At 42.0% G+C, this 20953-nt stretch overlaps 1 protein-coding gene across 1 annotated transcript in view; it reads right to left on the reverse strand.

Moving 5' to 3' along the window:
- adcy6b (adenylate cyclase 6b) overlaps positions 1 to 15240 on the reverse strand; it is a 63181-nt gene extending 47941 nt beyond the window's left edge. Inside the window, exons 1-3 of the mRNA XM_063015929.1 lie at positions 15115 to 15240; positions 10808 to 11023; positions 7279 to 8131 (exon numbers count right to left, since the gene is read on the reverse strand). Of these exons, the coding sequence (XP_062871999.1) occupies positions 7279 to 8130 (852 nt within the window). The 5' untranslated portion in view covers position 8131; positions 10808 to 11023; positions 15115 to 15240. The remainder of the gene's footprint in view (positions 1 to 7278; positions 8132 to 10807; positions 11024 to 15114) is intronic.
- Positions 15241 to 20953: the final 5713 nt, after the last annotated feature.

Consider the following 20953-nt stretch of genomic DNA (forward strand, 5'->3'; position numbering starts at 1 on the left):
GAACATGCTAAACCGACGACCCGCTGAGGAGGCCCCAAGTACAGGCGCTCCAGATTTTGGCTGCGTTCCTCACGTTCCTCATGGACTGGAGAGTCACACTGAACTGATTAGACCGAACCGTGTCCTCGGGCTGTTCTGCTGTGTGTGTTAAGAACAGACGACATGCTCTGAAAGACAAAAGCGTATACATCAGCACCACGGTAAACATTCTGTGAGAGCCAGATACCATCTCGTAAAGAAGCCACGTAATTCCTTCAATTCATTTTTATCAACCGCCACCCAAAAATCCAGGGTGCAGGGCCAAAATAAATACACAATATGGTCAAAAGTATGTGGACACCTGGCTGTAAGCTTGCTGGAAATTCTCATACTCACAAAACATCAACTCGAACGTGGCGTCAACGTTTTCAAAAAACCTGCATTTGACCCTTTTGTACAAACCCAAGAAAAACAGAGTTTTAAAGATCTTCACCCTAAAATATGTTTTAAAAAGCTGTGATTTAGTGACCTGAGAGAATATTTCTGTGTGGCTTGAAGGCCAAAAGCAGACTGGCGTATTGATACAGCACGCCCAGCTCATCCTCTGCTCCTCTAACAAAAACAAAAAGTTCGATCCATCTGATCTATTCAGCCGACTCGGTTTGTTTAATTCGAAACAGCCCGGGACTGTTTATTTTTACTACAAAAAATAGTAAAATAATACAATGCAATAATTTACTACAGTGACCTAATATTAGTAAGAAAAAGGTCACATATTACTTCAGAATGTTATTTCTTAACATGCACAAAAACGCCTTTTGTGGGGGTTTGGATTACATGCTGTGGCTTCACTTAACATCATTAAACAAAACATATTACACAAAGTAAACACATTCTGTGAATACACTGACCAGGCATAACATTATGAGCACTGACAGGTGAAGTGAATAACACTGATTATCTCTTCATCACGGCACCTGTTAGTCGGTGGGATATATCAGGCAGCAAGTGAACATTTTATCCTCAAAGTTGATGTTAGAAGCAGGAAAAATGGACGAGCGTGAGGATCTGAGCGAGTTTGACGAGGACCAAATTGTGACGGCTAGACGACTGGGTCAGAGCATCTCCAAACCTGCAGCTCTTGTGGGGTGTTCCCGGTCTGCAGTGGTCAGTATCTATCAAAAGAGGTCCAAGGAAGGAACAGTGGTAAACCGGCGACAGGGTCATGGGCGGCCAAGGCTCATTGATGCACGTGGGGAGCGAAGGCTGGCCCGTGTGGTCCGATCCAACAGACGAGCTACTGTAGCTCAAATTGCTGAAGAAGTTACTGCTGGTTCTGATAGAAAGGTGTCAGAATACACAGAGCATCACAGTTTGTTGTGTATGGGGCAGCAAAAGGGGGACCAACACAATATTAGGAATGTGGTATGCCTGGTCGATGTATATTTGTAATAATATAATATAACAAAGCATTTAGTTAATGAGCAACCAATTATCAGTTTGTGTGGTAAATAAATACTTTTTACCGGAGTGATTTAGGTGTTAGATAACTTTGTCCCATAAAGTAACAGGACTGTTTTTAAAATGTGAGATATTAAAAAATCCCAACAACACTGTTGCACCTGCTGCACTCACTACAACACACACACACTACTATGTTATTCATTCATTCATTCATTTATTGTTCGTTTTACCACCTCTTTACCCTGGTCCGGGTCTCGGTGGGTCTGATTCATTGGACGAAAAGTAGGTTAGGAAACACCCTGGACAGGTCACTAGTTCATTACAGGGCAAACACACACACACACACACACCTAGGGCAATTTTAGTAGCTCCAATTGACCTGACTGCATGTTTTTGGACTTGTGGGAGGAAACTGGAGCACCCAGGGGAAACCCACAAGGACACAGGGAAAACATGCAAACTCCACATAGCAAGGACACTGGTCACATGACCGGTAAATCAAATCCAGCCCCCTCTTAATGTGACGCAACAGTGCTACCCACTACACCACCGTGCCACCCTACGACAATGTTATGTACCCTAAATAAGGTCTAGAAGCAGGCCACACTGGTCTTTAATGATTAGTGTGGGTGTCACACAGCTCCAGGATCTTAGAAATTTAGATTTGAACCTCACCTTTATTCACTGTGTGTGTGACAAGTTCCCCTAATGTTCTCCTACCTCTCAAAGCAAAATGAACTTACATAAAAGTATAAATCAAGAAATAAATACAAATGACAAATTATTAATTTAATGACCTGCCCAGAAATAATAAGCTTGAAAGGGCGTGTCCCCCCTCGGTCAGGAGTGGAGGTCAGCAGCAGTAGAGGAAGTGAAATGCGATCAGGTAATTGAATACAACTAGATTGGGAGAAAATTTGGAGAAAACCCTAATCAGGATGGTCACTACAGATGGATGAAATTTGTAATGCTTTTCAGTATTAGTTTCTTAATCAAGTACCATGTGTGCTGGATTATTTTAGAAACGGGCAGTGAGCAGTTCCAGGGCTGGTGGACTTTCATCTCTGTATCGAGCGCCTGCAAGGTCTGAACTTGATCCCAAATATCCCTGCTGAAACTCTACCAGTACATACAATCTGACGTGGGGACGGTCGACCGGTGGCCGTTACCCTGATCAATTTCAGTCTTCTGTCAGAAACTCCACAGATCAGCTTTCTGAGGCGTGAGCTTAAACCAAACCGGGACTGATCTGGAGTCGGCGTTCAGCTTCGTTCCTCGTGGTCCTGACTGCACAGATGTTCCCTGTCATATAGAAAAATGAACCAAAAAATGTGAGCAGAATAAGATTCCAGTGAAAGTGTTCTCGGGTCTCTGGTGTGCATACCAGATCTGAATTTGCAAGTTAATTGGTGCTCGTGGGACAATATTCAGAATTTCTGGAACCTTATTACTCCCCTGTATGTTCGAGTTACATAACCTACAGCTATTGTGGAACATTTCAAAGCATTTTTTGCAATCACATGATTGGAGATTGGTGCAGAGATTAATGTTGGTGGTGCAGCAACTCCAGGTTCCTGGAGATATGGGTTTGATACTTGTATCTGGTTATTGTAGATACAAGAATATAGAATATATTATACCCACTGCACCACTGTGCCGCCCTACTACAACGTTATGTACCCTAAAAAGGGTACAGAAGCAAGCCACACTGGTCTTTAAAGGTTAGTGTGGGTGATGTACAGCTCCAGGATCTTGGAAACTTAGGTTTAAACCTCACCTTCATTCACTGTGTGCGTGTGACAAGTTTTCCTCATGTTCTCCTAGTACCTCTCAAAGCAAAATTAAGCTACGTAACAGTAAAAATCAAGAAAAAAACACAAATAAAACGAATCATTAATTGGTGCGAGTTAATTGGTGCTCGTGGGACAGTATTCAGAGTTTCTGGAACCTTATTACTCACTGGTATGTAGCAATTGTAGCAATTGTGGAACATTTCAAAGCATTTTTTGCAATCACATGATTGAAGATTGGTGCAGAGATTAATGTTGGTGGTGCACCAGCTCCAGGTTCCTGTGGATGTGGGTTCGCACCTCCCAAAATGCAATCAGGTGGTTTGGCTCCCGTAAATAATGTTCTGAATAAGACTGGCACCATGTCCATCATGTACTTAAGCCTTGACCCCAGTGTTTCAGGGAGAGTTCACGGACTCACCACGATCCTAATCAGGACAGGAAGTAAGCTTTGGTTGGAATGACGTACATGTCGAGCCCAAGCGGCAAACTTTGAAGTTTGATGTGGTGCCAAAAGGCTTTTTCTTATAAAAAATATCAGCAGCACTTTCAGTACACATTTGCTCTCTGTGTGTGATTTCTTTCCACATATTGTTTGTTTAGTGGAGGCAGGTAAAGATTTAAAAGCTTTCTATATCGCTCTGATCACAGTGTAAACATTTACATGTACGGCATTTAGCAGACGCTTTTACTCTTGGCGGCCCTAAGGGGCCCAACATTGGAGCTTGAACTTAAAGTCCAGTACCTTTAGCTTCTGAGATAAACACTGGCCTGTAAAAATGTGTCCATGAACCAAAGATATAAAATTTGAGGTTACTAAAAATAAAAGATAATGCCAAGCAAAGTATTTTGATAAGCGATGAGGAAAGTATTTGTGTTGTTTGGCAGGGTTAGAGACATATTTTCTATTTTCTCCCATTTCTAAGGTATTTTATACTAATGAACTAAAACATGAGGACCACTCCCAAAAATGTTATAATCCCTATTTTATAACAACAGTGCATGTCACAGTCAGGGATCTATTAAACGTTTTACTGACGGTAGTTACTCATCGTATTTATATTGAATGCAGCAGATTTGGGCCTCGTAAAGACCTGAGTGACTTTAATCATTAATAATAAATAATTATGGCTGAATATAATGAGTCGAAGTATCTCTGAAACAGCAAGGGGTGCTCACAGACAGCCATAGTGAGTACAAACTGACAGTGGACAAGTCAAAAACTGCCAATAATTGGAGAAGAAAATGTTCCAGGCAGGGTCTGAGCTCATCGCAAACCCTAATCAGGATATAAGAAAGAAATAAACACAAATAAAATGATCTTTTAAATTTGATGACCTCCCAGAAATAAGAAGCTTAGTCACAGGCCCCGTGGGTCAGGAGTGGAGGTACAAACCCTAATCAGTGAGTGAATGGTATAACACCAATATTATTTTAGGAACGGGCAGTCCTAGGGCTGTTGGACTTTAGTTACTCGTAGTATTTATGTAGAATACAGCAGATATGGGCCACATAAAAACCTGAGTTACTGTCAATGGAAAAGCCAAAAACCGCCAACAAGTTGTTGGGCGGCCAAGACTCAACAATGCCAGAGGACATGAGGTTTAACTCCAGATAATTTTAATACATCCTTTATATGATGCTGCAGGGGGCAGCACAATGGCTAAGTGAGTAGCACTGTTGCCTCACAGCAAGAAGGTCCTGGGTTCGATCCACAGACGGGACAGTCCAGGTCCTTTCTGTGTGGAGTTTGCATGTTCTCCCCGTGTCTGCGTGGGTTTCCTCCGGGCGCTCCGGTTTCCTCCCACAGTCCAAAGACGTGCAAGTGAGGTGAATTGGAGATACAAAATTGTCCATGACTGTGTTTGATATAAACTTGTGAACTGATGAATCTTGTGTGATGAGTAACTACCGTTCCTGTCATGAATGTAACCAAAGTGTAAAACATGACGTTAAAATCCTAATAAACAAACACTATGATGCTGCACAGTCAGAGGTCCATCAAACTGCCCGTCCTAACTTCTGTCCACCGTTAAAAACACCCACAACAGCAATCAAGCATCAGAACTGGACATCCAAACAATAAAATAAGGTTGACTGGTCTAAAGATCATGTAAATGGCCTGGCACGTGTGCATCGTTTACCCACATAAGACATGGCACCAGAATGCACTGTAGAATTTAAATATTACAGATATTACGTCCTCAGGAATCCACGTCTCAGTGGCTCAGAGTAACGATTATTTTTCATTTTGCTATATTTACTTTATACAGACTTTCATAACATGTCGGAGTATTTGAGTTGAACTGTGTGATAAGACCGTACCAGGAATGCCGATAAATAACTTCACACGTTTAACATTCCATTGCTTTGACTTTCCTGCTACGCTGCAGCAACACGCCCATTACTGTTTACTAGTAACCACGAATAGCTCTATTACAATAACAACAAATCATAAATTAGCTGTAGTGAGGGTGAGGAATACGACAAAAATAGCCAAGCGGAATACATCAGCACATTTTTGCAATACACACCGGATACTTCACAGTGGTGGCCAGTTTACAAAAACCAAAACAAGTAATAAGTTAAGACCACCTAGCATAATTTTTCCTGGCCGATCCATCGCAGAGCCTCATCCATCCCCCACCCCTTAGAAATACCCAATCATGTCTGTGTAGGCACTCGGCCGGGCCGATAGCACCTCCTAGAATCAAACCAGGTCAGAGAAATGGTGGGCTAGCATATCAGACCGCAGTGGTACCCAAGTGCTCCATGTTTTTATTATTAATATATGAATATACACTGATCAGCCATAACATTTCAAACAACCTCCTTGTTGCTACACTCACTGTCCATTTTATCAGCTCCACTTACCATATAGAAGCGCTTTGTAGTTCTACAACTACTGACTGTAGTCCATCTGTTTCTCTACATACCTTTTTAACCTGCTTTCATGCTGTTCTTCAATGGTCAGGACCCCCACAGGACCCCCACAGAGCAGGTATTATTTAGGTGGTGGATCATTCTCAGCCCTGCAGTGACACTGACATGGTGGTGGTGTGTTAGTGTGTGTCGTGCTGGTATGAGTGGATCAGACACAGCAGCGCTGCTGGAGTTTTTAAATACCGTGTCCACTCACTGTCCACTCTATTAGACACTCCTACCTAGTTGGTCCACTTTGTAGATGTAAAGTCAGAGACGATCGCTCATATATTGCTGCTGATTGAATTGGTCATCTTCTACACCTTCATCAGTGGTCACAGGACGCTGCCCACATGGCGCTGTTGGCTGGATGTTTTTGGTTTATGGAATATTCTCAGTCCAGCAGTGACAGTGAGGTGTTTAAAAACTCCAGCAGCACTGCTGTGTCTGATCCACTCATACCAGCACAACACACACTAACACACCACCACCATGTCAGTGTCACTGCAGTGCTGAGAATGATCCACCACCTAAATAATACCTGCTCTGTGGTGGTACAGCATGACAAAGCATGTAGAGAAACAGATGGACTACAGTCAGTAATTGTAGATCTACAAAGTGCTTCTATATGGTAAGTGGAGCGGAGCTGATAAAATGGACAGTGAGTGTAGAAACAAGGAGGTGGTTTTAATGTTATGGCTGATCAGTGTATTTCCCTGATTTAGAGTTTCTGAGTAGCATAAAGAAAGAATGAAAGCCTAAATCTACTCATCTTATTATTTTAATTAAGCATTTCTATACTTGGGGCTTATTCACAGAGACTAAAAGAAAAGGAAACTACAAACTCAAGTTGCATCTCAAGTGTGCTGTTGATTGTTCCCAATGATACTGTGGTACCAGTTCATCTCAGTACAACAAACACTGGCAACAAAGTACAAAAATGTTTGAGATTTCTAGTTGGTTTGTGCAGCTGTTAATCTACACGACCAGCCGCAGCAGCCCAGTGCTTACAAACATGCATAAAATAAGACAAAACACACCAGTAATGAAAACAGAAAGACGAATATCCAGGAGTAGGTGTTTCATCAGAATACTGGAGCTATAAAATGAAGTGGGATGTTACCTGTCTCCAGAGGAAGTCGTCCTCCAGGTTGAGTCTCCAGGCGGTGATCAGGTGGATGGCGGACAGCGTTAGCCCGCTCAGCACCCCTGCCGTCATGCGCACCGGCAGCAGCGTGTAGATGATGTAGACGAAAAACACAGAGGTCCAGACGCCGTCTGAGGCGCTGCGCGGCACAACCATGAACACACTCAACGCCTGCACCACAATCAGCACCACCACCACCAGGTAGCTCACCATCCACATGCAGTCCTGGTGAAATCCTGTGCGGTTACACACCACCATCATGGTCACGAAAAGTGCCATGGCCACACTGAGCACAGATATGTAAGCTACATTAACGTCTGTTGTCCTGACCACGCAGTGAAATGCCAACATGAGCCCGCATACCAGCACCAGCACCCCCATGAGCATGGTCAAGGAGCTCTGGTTGAGCCGAAAGAAATAGCGCTGGTAGAGATGCTCCAGCTTGGCAGACTCGAACTGCTTGGACTGAAAAACATGTGCTAGTTGTCGTAGGCATCCTAAAACAAAGGTTCCAGCTCCCCTCCTCCTGTCTTCCACCTTCTCGTCCTCCTCTTCTTCCTTTATTCTCTTAGCCTCGCCATCCTCAATAGCCAGATCTCCCTTTCTACCGTAGTGGTCCTCTTGCCAGACGCAGCGGGTGCTAAAGGTGCTCGGTGCGGTGCCCGCTCCTGACTGGGACGGCGCTTCGGAGGCGTCAGGATCAGCAAGGCAGCTCATGTACCGCTGGCGCCAATCCCTCTTACGCCATCGCTTGCGGCCATTGCGCTCGCCCCACGTCGTCTTGTGCTCATCAGATCGAGCGACTAAAAAGCCACTGACCCAAGACATCCTAAACAAAACAGAGGCCACAGACATCGTAACTAAGAAGTACATATTGTGTGGGAAGGAGGTCAGATACAGTTCAAATCCAAAGAAATGTGCCATCACAAAATATGTACACAGCTAGAAACACAAGTGAAGATAAAAAAGCCCTCTGTATAAAGAGGCAACACCCTTGTCCTGATTGGGTGGAAGACGGTGATCTACATTATTTGTTTTACAGGTTAAAGCCAGTAGGGGGCATTTCTTACTGATGCTACAAAAGCAGCCATTAAAATGATCCTCAAGTAGTGAATTTCTTGCTGTGTATAGCTACACATTTAAGCTGTGGCCCAATGTAGTCGTATCCACTTACCCGATTATATTATGCTTCCTCTCTACTGATGTTGACCTCCACTCTGACTGAGGAGAGCCGTGACTGATTCACGACCCCTCCGACATGTGTGCAGTAGCCGATGGCATCTTTTCACCTTCATGAGGCGAGTTCATGTGTCGATCAGCTTTGTGTACAGAAAGTCAATCCCTGATCCTCATCATTCCTCAAAAATCGTTGTTCGTGTAGGTGCCCAGCCTCCCGGAAGCTGTGGCGGTTTTTAATGCAACACCAAAGCTTCACGGATTAGCCTGGTGAGGGCTTCATTAATCCTGCTCTGTATTTATATATTGTGAAAGACTGTGACACTTATTTTACCCCAATCAAACTAAAAAAACAGGCTGCAGACTGGATCAGATTATGAGCAAGTAGATCAACACCCTGCCTAGAGACCTGTATGTTGAGGAAGAGCTGGGAGCTGATATCAGGGAGTTGCATCAGAAAAATCTCTTTGCATGCCTGAATCGAACGCATCACTGGTGTGCTCACAATGAACTGAAAAGAGATGAACCCAAACTAGCCTGAAGCCACGTACACTTTAATGTAGCTCACAGCTTCACATCTACTGCATAAATGCTGAAAAGTGACAGTTTTACATTTTTAACACAGTAAAGTTTAGTACAGACTAGCTTTGCCTGGTCTGTAACAGGATTAACAGCTCAGATGACCCCCCCACAGAGCTGTCAGATGGTTAGATGAATTTCTGGCATGTGAGAAATCTTGAAACTGATTAACAGTGGCTTCAACGCGAGTGTGCTGACAAGAAATAGTGCTGATACTGAACTTCATGGCTAGACAGGTATCAGATCAGATGTAGCATAGTAAGTACCAGAATTATTGGGACACTCACGTCTACCTGAGATGGTTATAAACACTTAAGTGATCATCCATTGTTTTTTGTTTCAGTTTCAAAGATCTCACCTTCCAGGTATGAGCAAAGTTGAATTTATATAGTCAACCATCATGAAACCACCATGAAAAGTTTAAAAATGACCGCTCAGGTGGCGCAGCGGTAAAACAAGCCAGAACACCAGAGCTGGGATTTCGAATAGATCGTATCGAATCGATTGGCTGTTGTTCATAGGGTAGGATGAGTCGGACCAGGGTTCCTCACAACCTCTGCTGGCTGCTTGATGGCGCCCGCACAGAGTTGAGGAATAATGCTGATCAGGGTGTGGCTCTCTATGCGCAAAGCTGATCGGCATATGAACTCGACTCGTTCACGTGAAAAGATGCAGTTGGTTAATCAAGGGTTAAGGGCCTTGCTCAGGGGCCCAGCAGGAGTAAGGCTTAAACCAGCAACCTTCTAATCAATAGTCCAGTACCCTGACCGCTGAGCAATCACTGCCCACACCAATCACTGTGAGGAACTTGGAATTTGTTTATGCTTCTTCTCTCGACTTTTCTGCATGTCCAATTGTCCGATTGCGTCATGCTTCCTCTCCACTAATGCCGACCCCCGCTCTGATTGAGGAGAACAAAGCTAACCCACGCCCCCTCCGACACGTGGGCAGCAGCCATATGCATTTTGTCACCCACACTAGGCGAGTGCATATATGCAAATCAGCCTTGTGTATGGAGAGACACACCCTGATCCGCACTCTTCCCCCGCCTCTGTGCAGGCGCCATCAATCAGCCAGCCGAGGTCGTAATGCATCAGTTACGAGGAGTCCCTACTCGGCTTAATACCCCACCCCTATCTGAACAACAGGCCAATCGTTGCATGATGTTTTCGACATGAGTGGCCAAATTAACTAGTTTCTAAGGTCATATGAGATGAACTAGATCTTTTTGTCAAAACCCAAGGTGAGTATGGAGTAAACTGGATAATTGTACAGAAGATGACCCAATCCCCACTATAGCTGTAGTAGAGGATTGTTGTTGTTGAGCATCTTTTGTTTTGAGCACTTTGCAAAGCAAAACAAATGGCGTTTCAGCTCTTCCATACTTTCAAATTTGAAATCCATACTGGTTTTAATGGGTTTAATAACCTGCTGAGTTGCTCATAGCAAGCTAACTTGGCACATGTAAACGATAAAAGATTTAACTAATGAGGTTAAATTAAATTTGACCTCATTAGTTTAGCCTTCTGGCTGCTCTGGGAAATGTTATTATACACCAGATTTTGTGGATCCCATTTCAATAAATGTAATTTACAACTTGACCCAGTCGTGACCTAAATAACACTAAATTAAATCGGATCAGATTGATCCAGGTTCTCCTAAATGTTTACCACGGTGGATTTACCCTATTCTGACAAACGTGGAAATAAACCATTCATTAGAGCAGGTGTTCTCGGAGAGCTCACGTTACCTGTGTGGCTTCCTGTCGGTGTAGCAGTGCTCCCTTCGGCCAGGTCCAGCATTTACCCTGGCGTACAGAGCTAATGAGAGCAGTCTGGGCTGACGGCACACAGCGTGTGACTGAGAGGTCCAGGACACCCGCTTAAGCACGCAGTCGAAAAACACAAATGAGACGAGAGTGACGAGAACCAAGAGCTCTGCATCTCCAGACCTCCTGGATCTGTTTCTACAATAAAAACACAACAAAAACAGCACAGACACAATGTTAGATCTGAGCAAATACTGTGTTACAAGCAGTCGTGGCACTTCAAATAAAAGTATAGACATACACTTGAATCCTAATTATTAATCGCATTTTGCATTCACACAGCGACCAGGCATAACATCATGAACACTGACAGGTGAAGTGAATAATACTGATTATTTCTTCATCACGGCACCTGTTAGTGGGGGGGATATATTAGGCAGCGAGTGAACATTTTATCCTCAAAGCTGTCTAGCCACATCACTCTTGAATTCCCTGGATTATGTAGCCATGCTAAAAAAAAGTGGCAGCATATTAGCTATCGTTAACATCTGTGTTTGTAGATTCCGTGCCAGTCAGTGGTCACTGATAAGCGTTTGATCCTGAGCCCATGTGGAGGTATCCGTCACAGAAGCATCACAGATTTTAATTCAGTGGTGTCTGAGGAATCAAAGGTCACTGGTATTTAGTTATTTGTGTTTTTTTGCCTTGCCATTTACGCAGAGAGGTTTCCTAAACCAACATTTGCATCCAGGATGACTACGCCACCATCCACAGGGCACAAGGGGTCCCGAAAGGTTTGATGAGTGTACAGATTATGTCACCCTGAGTAAACACTAGTGGTAAACTTTGGACTGATGTGTTAGACAGCGCTCTCACCACCGTTATCAAAACATTTTAAAGAATATGTTTTGGAAGGCGTATTTTACCATGGTTAAATCGGGTAATCATGGTTGCATTGGTAATGTTTACTCCAATTTTTCTGTTTTTAGTCTTCGTTTTCATCACTCACTTTCAAACATTTATTTGTGGCATGTCCCCTTAATTCCTTATTAGTGATTATGACTGACCAGGTTAGTTTGACCACACCAATTACCAATTGTACCAACAGTACATGGTATTGTGGTTTGCAAAGGTCCAGATGAAAACCCCAAACAGTCATTTACATTTTTGGCATTTAGCATACACTTTTGTCTCAGCAATTCAGTGTTAAGAGCCTTGCTCAAGGGCCCAACAGTGGCAAGCTGGCAGTGGTGAGGTTTGAACCGGCAACCTTTGGCTTACTAGTCCAGTACCTTAACCGCTAGGCTACAACTGCCAGCCGCTTCATAATGAGAGGAAATTTCCAAAAACAGGCCTGCCTTAAAACAGAAGCTTCTGGAACACAGAAGGCACTGCCCACAGTCGAACAAGCTTTGTGTCATGGGTTTAACTAAAGGTTGCAATGCAAGAAAGAAGTTCCTGCTTCTGTTCCTGTTCCTGCTGATCCCGTTGATAAACAGCAACAGTCAACCATAATCACTAACAAGGAATTAGGAAATCGTGCTGCTGAGTTCAGTGACATTACAGATCTTTCCACACCATCGAATTAGTTCAATGTTTGTCACACATACAGCCGTACACAGTACACCAGGCAGCGAAACGCTCATATGACTCTCCGTTACATAAACTCTCCGAAATAGAATAAAGAATAAAGAATAAATATAGACCACACTAAATATGTACGTTTATTCATATTTAGACCCAGATTTTACAAAAGACCACAGTAATGTCAGTAATTTCCGTCGGGATGAATAAAATATCTATCTATTTCTATCTGTCTCAGTAAACTTATGAAGCTTATGTTGGCGTACTTTTATTTCTTTGGATGAAAAATATTCTTCAGAAATGGTCGTATTAGAAAGTTTATTTAATTCACACTGGCAACCAGCTATAACCAGTCATACTCAATATGACTGCTGCTCACAGTGACAACCAGCTACAGTCAGTCAGTCATAATCACAGAGCATAAATTATGAAACCATGGCAGACAGTTAACTGGCATTATCTATCTATCTGTCTATCTATCTATCTGTCTGTCTGTCTCAGTAAACTTATGAAGCTTACGTTGTTGAACTTTTATCTCTTGGGATGAAAAATATTCTTCCGAAATCGTCATATTACGAAGTTTTTGTTTGTTGCTGGTCACACTGGCAACCAGTTATAACCAGTCATACTCAATAACAAAAGCTTAAAAGGTCATGACGTGCAGGATAATGACATCACAATATTTTCCACGATATCATATTAATAATTTAATCTGACGTGTGAATATTTCAGACCCATCAGATTACCAGAAAACCCACAATAAACTTATAAAACACCTTAAATTTGCATATATATTTTTTGGGACAAATACATATTCAGGAAGTGCAAAACCTACTTTAAAATCTGCATTTTAAAAAGTGTGACGTAAGTTTGCTGCTGATCACAGTGACAACCAGCTACAGTCAGTCAGTCATAATCACAGAGAATAAATTATGAAACCATGCCAGACAGTTTATTGACATTATCTGTCTGTCTGTCTGTCTGTCTGTCTGTCTGTCTGTCTGTCTGTCTATCTATCTATCTATCTATCTGTATATCTATTGGTCTGTCTGTCTGTCTGTCTGTCTGTCTCAGTAAACTTACTCTGGATCAAAATCGTTGCTGGTCACACTGGCAACCATCTATAATCAGTCATACTCAATAACAAGGGCATAAAAGGTCATCATGAATAATAAGTGCAGTATAATGACATCACAATATTTTCCATGCCATCATATTAATAATATGTGGATATTTTAGACCCAGCAGATGATCATAAAACCCACAATATACTCATGTAAGACCTTATATTTGCATACATTTTTTACTTAATCAATAAATGCAAAACCTACTTTAATATCTACATCTGAGAAAGTGTGACGTAAGTTTGCTGCTGATCACAGTGACAACCAGCTACAATCAGTCAGTCATAATCACAGAGCATAAATTATGAAGCCATGCCACTGAGATTACAGGACTGATTACAGGACCATCCATACCACTAAATTTAGAATTAAAGTTCATGTATGTGTATGTTATAACCGATACAATAGAAGCAATCCAACAATAAATGTATAAAAGATTTAATTCGTATATATTTTTGAAGGACAAAGACATAAATAGGCAAAAAACAGTTGCATGAATGATTAAACCTCTTACCAAGACATGACAGATCCATTATGAGCTGATGATTATTTATTTATTGGGATTTTAATGTCATGTTTTACACGCTTTGGTGTATAAAACAACCAGAGGAAACCGGAGACCCGGAGGAAACCCACACAGACACGGGGAGAACATGCAAACTTCACACGGAATGGACCCGGACCACTCCATCTGCGGCTTGAACCCAGGACCTACTTGCTGTGAGGCAAGAGTGCTACCCAGGAGTGGATGTAAACTATTGACTTTAGACATCAACTGTAGATGTTCCAATACAGCCCCTTAAAATCCACACACACCAACAGGCTAATTAAGGATAAAGAAGAGGCGGCACAGTGGCTAAGTGGGTGGCACTGTCGCCTCACAGCAAGAAGAACCTGGGTCCTTTCTGTGTGGAATTTGCATGTTCTCCCCGTGTCTGCGTGGGTTTTCTCCGGGTGCTCCGATTTCCTGCCACAGTCCCAAGACATGCAAGAGGTGAACTGGATTTACTAAATTGTCCATGACTGTGTTTGATATTAAACTTGTGTAATGTCCTGTCATGAATGTAACCAAAGTGTAAAACATGACGTTAAAATCCTAATAAACAAACAAACAAGATAAAGAAAATGTCAAGCGGTTAAGGTACTGGTCCAGTAATCGGAAGGTTGCCGGTTCAAGCCCCACCACTGCCAGGTTGTCACTGCTGGGCCCTTGAGCAAGGCCCTTAACCCACAATTGCTTAGACTGTATACTGTCACAACTGTAAGTCGCTTTGGATAAAAGCGTCTGCTAAATGACGAAAATGTAAATGAAGACTGGAGCTGCGACCTTGGACATCATGTGCAAAACATGCGTCCTGTGCACTATGTCGGTATGTTAGTGCGTGTGTGTCAATATTCAGTGAATGTCACGTCCAGCGGTTCTACTGCTGCTGCTGCTGCTGCTGCTGCTGCTTTCAAACACCGCAGGACAAAACAAGCAAACACAAACACAAACACACACACACACACACACACACACACACACACACTAACATTACTACAGCAGGCTTCTTAAAGGACACAGCAAACGCGATCACTCACCGGGAGCTCGGATCCAGCAGCCCTCCGTGTCCCGCACACACTCCTGCTGTGTACCCGCATATAACCCTGCGGTGTATCTACACACACACACGCTGTGCTGGTGCTGTGCTGGTGCTGTGCTCCGTACACTCGGCTCTCTGTGTAGTGTGTGTGTGCCAGTGGAGCTCGCGCACTGCCCTACACCGCACAGTCCCGTCAGTGTTCCGCGCTCGCGCAGCTTGGCACATTTGCCGCGCGCCACCTGGTGGTCAGCATCGGGACATCCAAAGCACAAGGTATCCTGTTCAGGGTTGCGGTGGGTCCGATCCACTGGGCGAGAGGTAGGAAACACGCCGGACAGGTCGCCAGTCCATCACACGCTCACGCACACACACTCATACCTGACTGCATGTCGTGGGACTGTTAAAGGAAACCCACGCAGCAAGAAAGTCCTGGGTTCGATCCCCAGGTGGAGTTTGCATGTTCTCCTTTTCCCCTGTCCATTCGTGACAGCACAGGTAGTTACAGGGTTACCCGTGATTCATCAGTTCAAGTTCAATATCAAACACCGTCACGACCAATTGTGTGTCTTCAATTCACCTCAATTACAGTCTGGAAGGAAAACCACACAGACACGGGGAGAACATGCAAACTCCACAGCGCTACAGTGCTACCCACCCAAATATGTGGACACCCTTCCTAATTGTTGAATTCAGGTACATTTAGTCACACCCACTGCTAACAGATACATAAAATGTACTATTACATTTTAAGCATTTAGCAGACACCTTTATCCAAAGCGACTTACAATTGAGACAGTATACGTCACAAGCATTTGAGGGTTAAGGGCCTTGCTCAAGGGCCCAACCGTGGCAACCTTCTGATTACTAGTCCTGTACCTTAACCACTGTGCTACCACTGCCACTACATTAAAAATATCTGCTTTTAGCCTTGTGCTAACAGTTTAAGGAAGGCCCTTTTCTCCTCAGGTTTAGTGATGTAAAGCTTTCCTGACTGGTCACTGTGTCACCCATGTTTATCTGCTTCTAAAGTTTCATTCTGGGTTTTGTTGTGGTTTTTATTGCATTTGAATATCTAGACAAACAACCTTTCCATAGAAGATGAGAGTTGAATTATAGGACTAGTGTACATTTACATTACGTTTACATTTGACTTACGATTATGACTGAATACAATTTGAGCAAGTGTGGGTTACAGGCCTTGGTCAGGGACCCAACAGTGGCAACTTGGCAGTGGTGAGGCTTGAACCAGCAACCTTCTGATTACTGGTGAACCTTACCCACTGATCTATCTACTGTAGAAAACTTTCTGCAAGGCTAAATTAAAAACTGCTTGTACTGAAACTGTGGAAACCCTGTATTCAAAACATTTTTACATAATATACATTGCGATAGTTACTTCTCCTTTGTTCTGATATGCTGTTTATACTGTCCACACCCAGTGCGCTGCAAAAAGGGATGCTGAGGGTGTGGATGCAAATCTGAGCAAATCACTGGGGTTTCCTGAGTGAACAATGTCAGCATTTAAAGTAACTACTACAATATAAATATAGATATATTACTTTATATTGATTAGATAATTTGTCAGAGTCACTTTGTATTCATTTGCAGTGACCCTGTCCCCCAAGGGGGCAGACAACTGGGCACAAACTATGGCAGCATTATTTTCACTCAACATAACAGAGACAGAAAGCCTATTAACTGTGCATTTCCAGCATTCAGGTCTGTTCTGTTCTGTTCTCATGCTACATATCACCTTGTCCATTTGACAATATCATAATTTAACATTATGTGATATGTTATAGTTTTTTAAGTATAGTTTTTAGCACTTAAGTGCTTTAGTGGCACAGTGGTAAATTATGCTAGCCCACTACCACTGAAATCCAGGGTTCTATTTCCCAGCTGTGCTATTATCCGGTCCCATGATGTACTGGCGTACTGTCCAGGGTGTGTCACTGCATTGCGCCCACTGATTCCACGGAAATTAGATCCTCTGTGATTCTGACCAGCATAAGCCGGAGGCAAAACATCAAAATAAAGTGAAATTTCATATTACCAGGAAATTTTTACTTTCCTAGGAATAAATAATGAGATAATAAAAACCAAGGGGTGGCACGGTAGTGGTAGTGCTGTTACCTCACAGCAAAACGGGCCTGGGTTTGATTTCCCGGACAGGCGGCTAGGGTCTTTCTATGTGGAGTTTGCATGTTCTCCCTGTGTGTGGGTTTCCTCTGGGTGTTCAAGTTTCCTCCACAAGTCCAAAGACATGCAGTCAGGACAGTTGGAGCTACTAAAATTGTGTCTCTGTGTGTGTGTTTGTTTGACCTGTGATGGAATGGCTGGGGTGTTTTCTGCCTTTAAAATTACATTTGCCAAGGGCACTGAAACGCCCCATACCATGACAGATCCTGGCTTTTGGACTTGTTGCTGATAACAGTCTGGATGGTCCTATTCCTCTTTGGTCCGGAGCACACGGCGTCCATTTTTTCCAAAAAATACCTGGAATGCCGATTCATCTGACCACAATACACGTTTCCACTGTATGATGGTCCAGCCTAGATGCCTCAGAGCCCAGAGAACTCGAAGTCACTACTGGACAAGGTAACATGAGGCTTCTTTTTTGCACAGTAAAGATTGAAGTATCATTTGTGCATGTAACTTCGTATTGTAGAACTTGTTAAAGGTTTGCCAAAGTATTCCTTGCCCATGTGGTTATATCAGCTATTGTTGAGTGGCGGTCCTTGATGCAGCGACGCTGAGGGATCAAAGATCGTCCTTGGCCTTTGCACACTGAATTTCCTCCCAATTCCTTGAATGGTTTAATGATATCATGCTCTGTAGAGGGAGAAATATGCAAATCCCTTCCAATCTATCTTTGAGGTTCATTGTTTTTAAACATTTCAATCATTTTCTCACGCATTTGTTGACAAACTGGAGATCCTCTGATCATCTTTGCTCATCAAAGATGAAGTTGAGCAGATAAAACATGAAATATCTCAGGTTCAAACTGTCTGCAATCAAAAGTCAAAGTCAAGGAACACTGCATTTATACTTTTTTTCCATACTGTCCCAACTTTTTCTGATTTGGGGTTGTAATAAAAACAGAGATTGTGCTTCCACTGAACAAATTCTCAAGCTGTTTAAAGGTACTGCGTGTTTCGTCTGTTTCTGTGATGTGGGCTGTTTTAGGGATTCCACCAATTTGCACTAATGTAAACGATGCTGAAGGCCTCGCCATGCAAATACGAGTCTGTTTGCTTTGCTTACAGTGTAACCTCTGAACACACTTCCAAGTTTCTGTCTGAGTTCTGATGCCGTTTTTCCCTGCCTCAGGCTGATGTTTACAAATTTACTGAACCACACTCCACCTTATCAGGTGTTTAATAGTTTTAATTAAATTCTCATTTGCAGAAAATAATAAATCACTGTTTTGTTACCAGTGTCAGAGCTCGACCTTTTGTGTTATTTGCCTCCTGAAAGAGATGCTGAACTTGTGTTTGTGTTTGTCTCTGGAACAGTGATAAGATACTGTGAACACTGAACAGACCTAAAATAGGACTCCAGATTAGTCAAATATTACATACACAGAAATGTTAGTGCTCTCTGAAACACATCTAATGATTAGAAGCCAATCAGAACTCTGGTTTCCTTTCATTGGAAAAAGACATGCAAATCACTTCCAGGAAAGTGTAGGTACATTAAGTGAATGTACGACTGTGGGCTGCCCTGATGGATTGGCATTTTGTCCGTGGTGTATTTACACCCTGTACCCAATGCCTCAGGATATTCTCCCGAGCTACCACAACCCTGATCAGCATAAAGCCACTCAAACAAATGAATGAGTAACCAAATAAATAATTAATGGTCAGAACAGTATATATTTAATCATTAATTAGAACTCACTCATGTCCAGAGGACATTTTGAGTTTCCACGTCTCCTGCATGTTTTGGAAGGTTGGAAAACCTACATGGCAAGAACAAGGTGGACTGAATATCTGGATCCTGACCGTAACTATATAAAAATAATAATATGAGTGATTCGACTGCACAGCAAGCAATGTGCAACCAAACACGAGGGGCTTGAATTTCACCTTCATTTACTAATTGTGTAAAGTTTACCTTTTTCCTGGGTCCATGTTGCACTCAACATTCAAAACACACCAGTATTATCTATCTATCTATCTATCTATCTATCTATCTATCTATCTATCTATCTATCTATCTATCTATCTATCTATCTATCTATCTATCTATCTATCTATCTATCTATCTATCTATCTATCTATCTATCTATCTATCTATCTATCTATCTATCTATCTACCTATCTACCTATTAATGTATTGTCTTGCACTGAGTTATCCAGTTATAATACTCAGGATTACTGTGTTTCTATTTATTCTATTCTATCTTACTAGGATAAAATTCTTACTGTAAATGAAGTGAATAAATGAATGAATGAATGAAACGCATTATTAACGCATTAACATTAAAGCACTACGTTTACAGAACGGTTTATGAGGTTTTTCTGCCATCTAGTGGTAAGAATGTGAAGTACACAAATACCATTTTTACACTCACATGGTGAAATACTGTAAAACCAGATGCAGATTCAAACCAGTAAGCGTCTCACCAGTTAAACTACAGTAGTTAATAATCCAACAGTGACTGTGTGGCAGTCATACAGTGTCACATACAAAACTTTAAAGAAATACTTAAAATTTTTCAGATGGGTCAGTTTATAGGTCCAGTATCTTCATGTGTTAAATGCAGTAATCTAACACATTTTACATATGAACCACTTATATTTTCCAAAATACATAATGTTTGTAGCAGAGGATGGTTTCGATCCATCGACCTCTGGGTTATGGGCCCAGCACGCTTCCGCTGCGCCACTCTGCTCTCCGTTCGCTACGTCAATGTTGTTGCTTGTTCAATATATGATGTAAAAGTGTCTAGTCAATTGTTTTTGAAACAGTAATATTATTAAAGTAATATTAAAGTGTAATATTTATAATCCTCGAATGAGAGTGGTCGACATTGGAATGACTTTTTAGTGTTGCCAGGTATACATAATTAAATCATCAAAACAACACAGCACAACTCCAGTCCTGCTTTTACACTGTGGAACCGGACCCTGTCCAGGATCAAACAGTTGATCAAAATAAAATAATAAAATGTAACAACAAAAAACCCAGACAGATTTATTTTGTGTTTATCTCTGTATTTTGTATCTGTATCTGTATTACAGCCTAAGGGAGCAGAAAACAGGGTGAGTCTATAACTGAGTCTGTATTTAAGTGTTTTTTGCTGAGCCCATAACAGTAAATATTTATATTTTGTTCCATTACAGAAACAGTTCACTAGTGGCCCATAGGCTATATCACAAGTGATTAATACTTTTTACATATGAAAACACCTAATTAGTGCATAGTAATAATAAATACTGAATTAAAACTTAACAAAAACAACTAAAATATCCATAATATGCATTTTATTTATTATTAATCAGATAATTTGATGATCAGAAAATATCATGTTAACTGTTTAATTACAGAATAATTAATATATATATATATATGTATAATATGTATAACAAACAGAAAAAGCAAACAACACAAAGCACTTGCTGAATATTTCGGACTTAAAACGCACCTGGCAACACAAACTCACAGGGTTCCACCTGCCGCACAGAGTGGTGAATCAAATGAGTCGAAGCTTGTATTGCTGTTAAACCTGTAGTTCAAACGAATCGAGTCACCTAGTTGACTCTTAAAGCAAAGCGGTTCTATCTCTGAATGAATTTCAGCTGGATGATTTATTAACTTTTTGACCCTATGAT

The sequence above is a fragment of the Trichomycterus rosablanca genome, chromosome 19 (assembly GCF_030014385.1).
Source record: "Trichomycterus rosablanca isolate fTriRos1 chromosome 19, fTriRos1.hap1, whole genome shotgun sequence".
NCBI classification, from domain to species: Eukaryota; Metazoa; Chordata; class Actinopteri; order Siluriformes; family Trichomycteridae; genus Trichomycterus; species Trichomycterus rosablanca.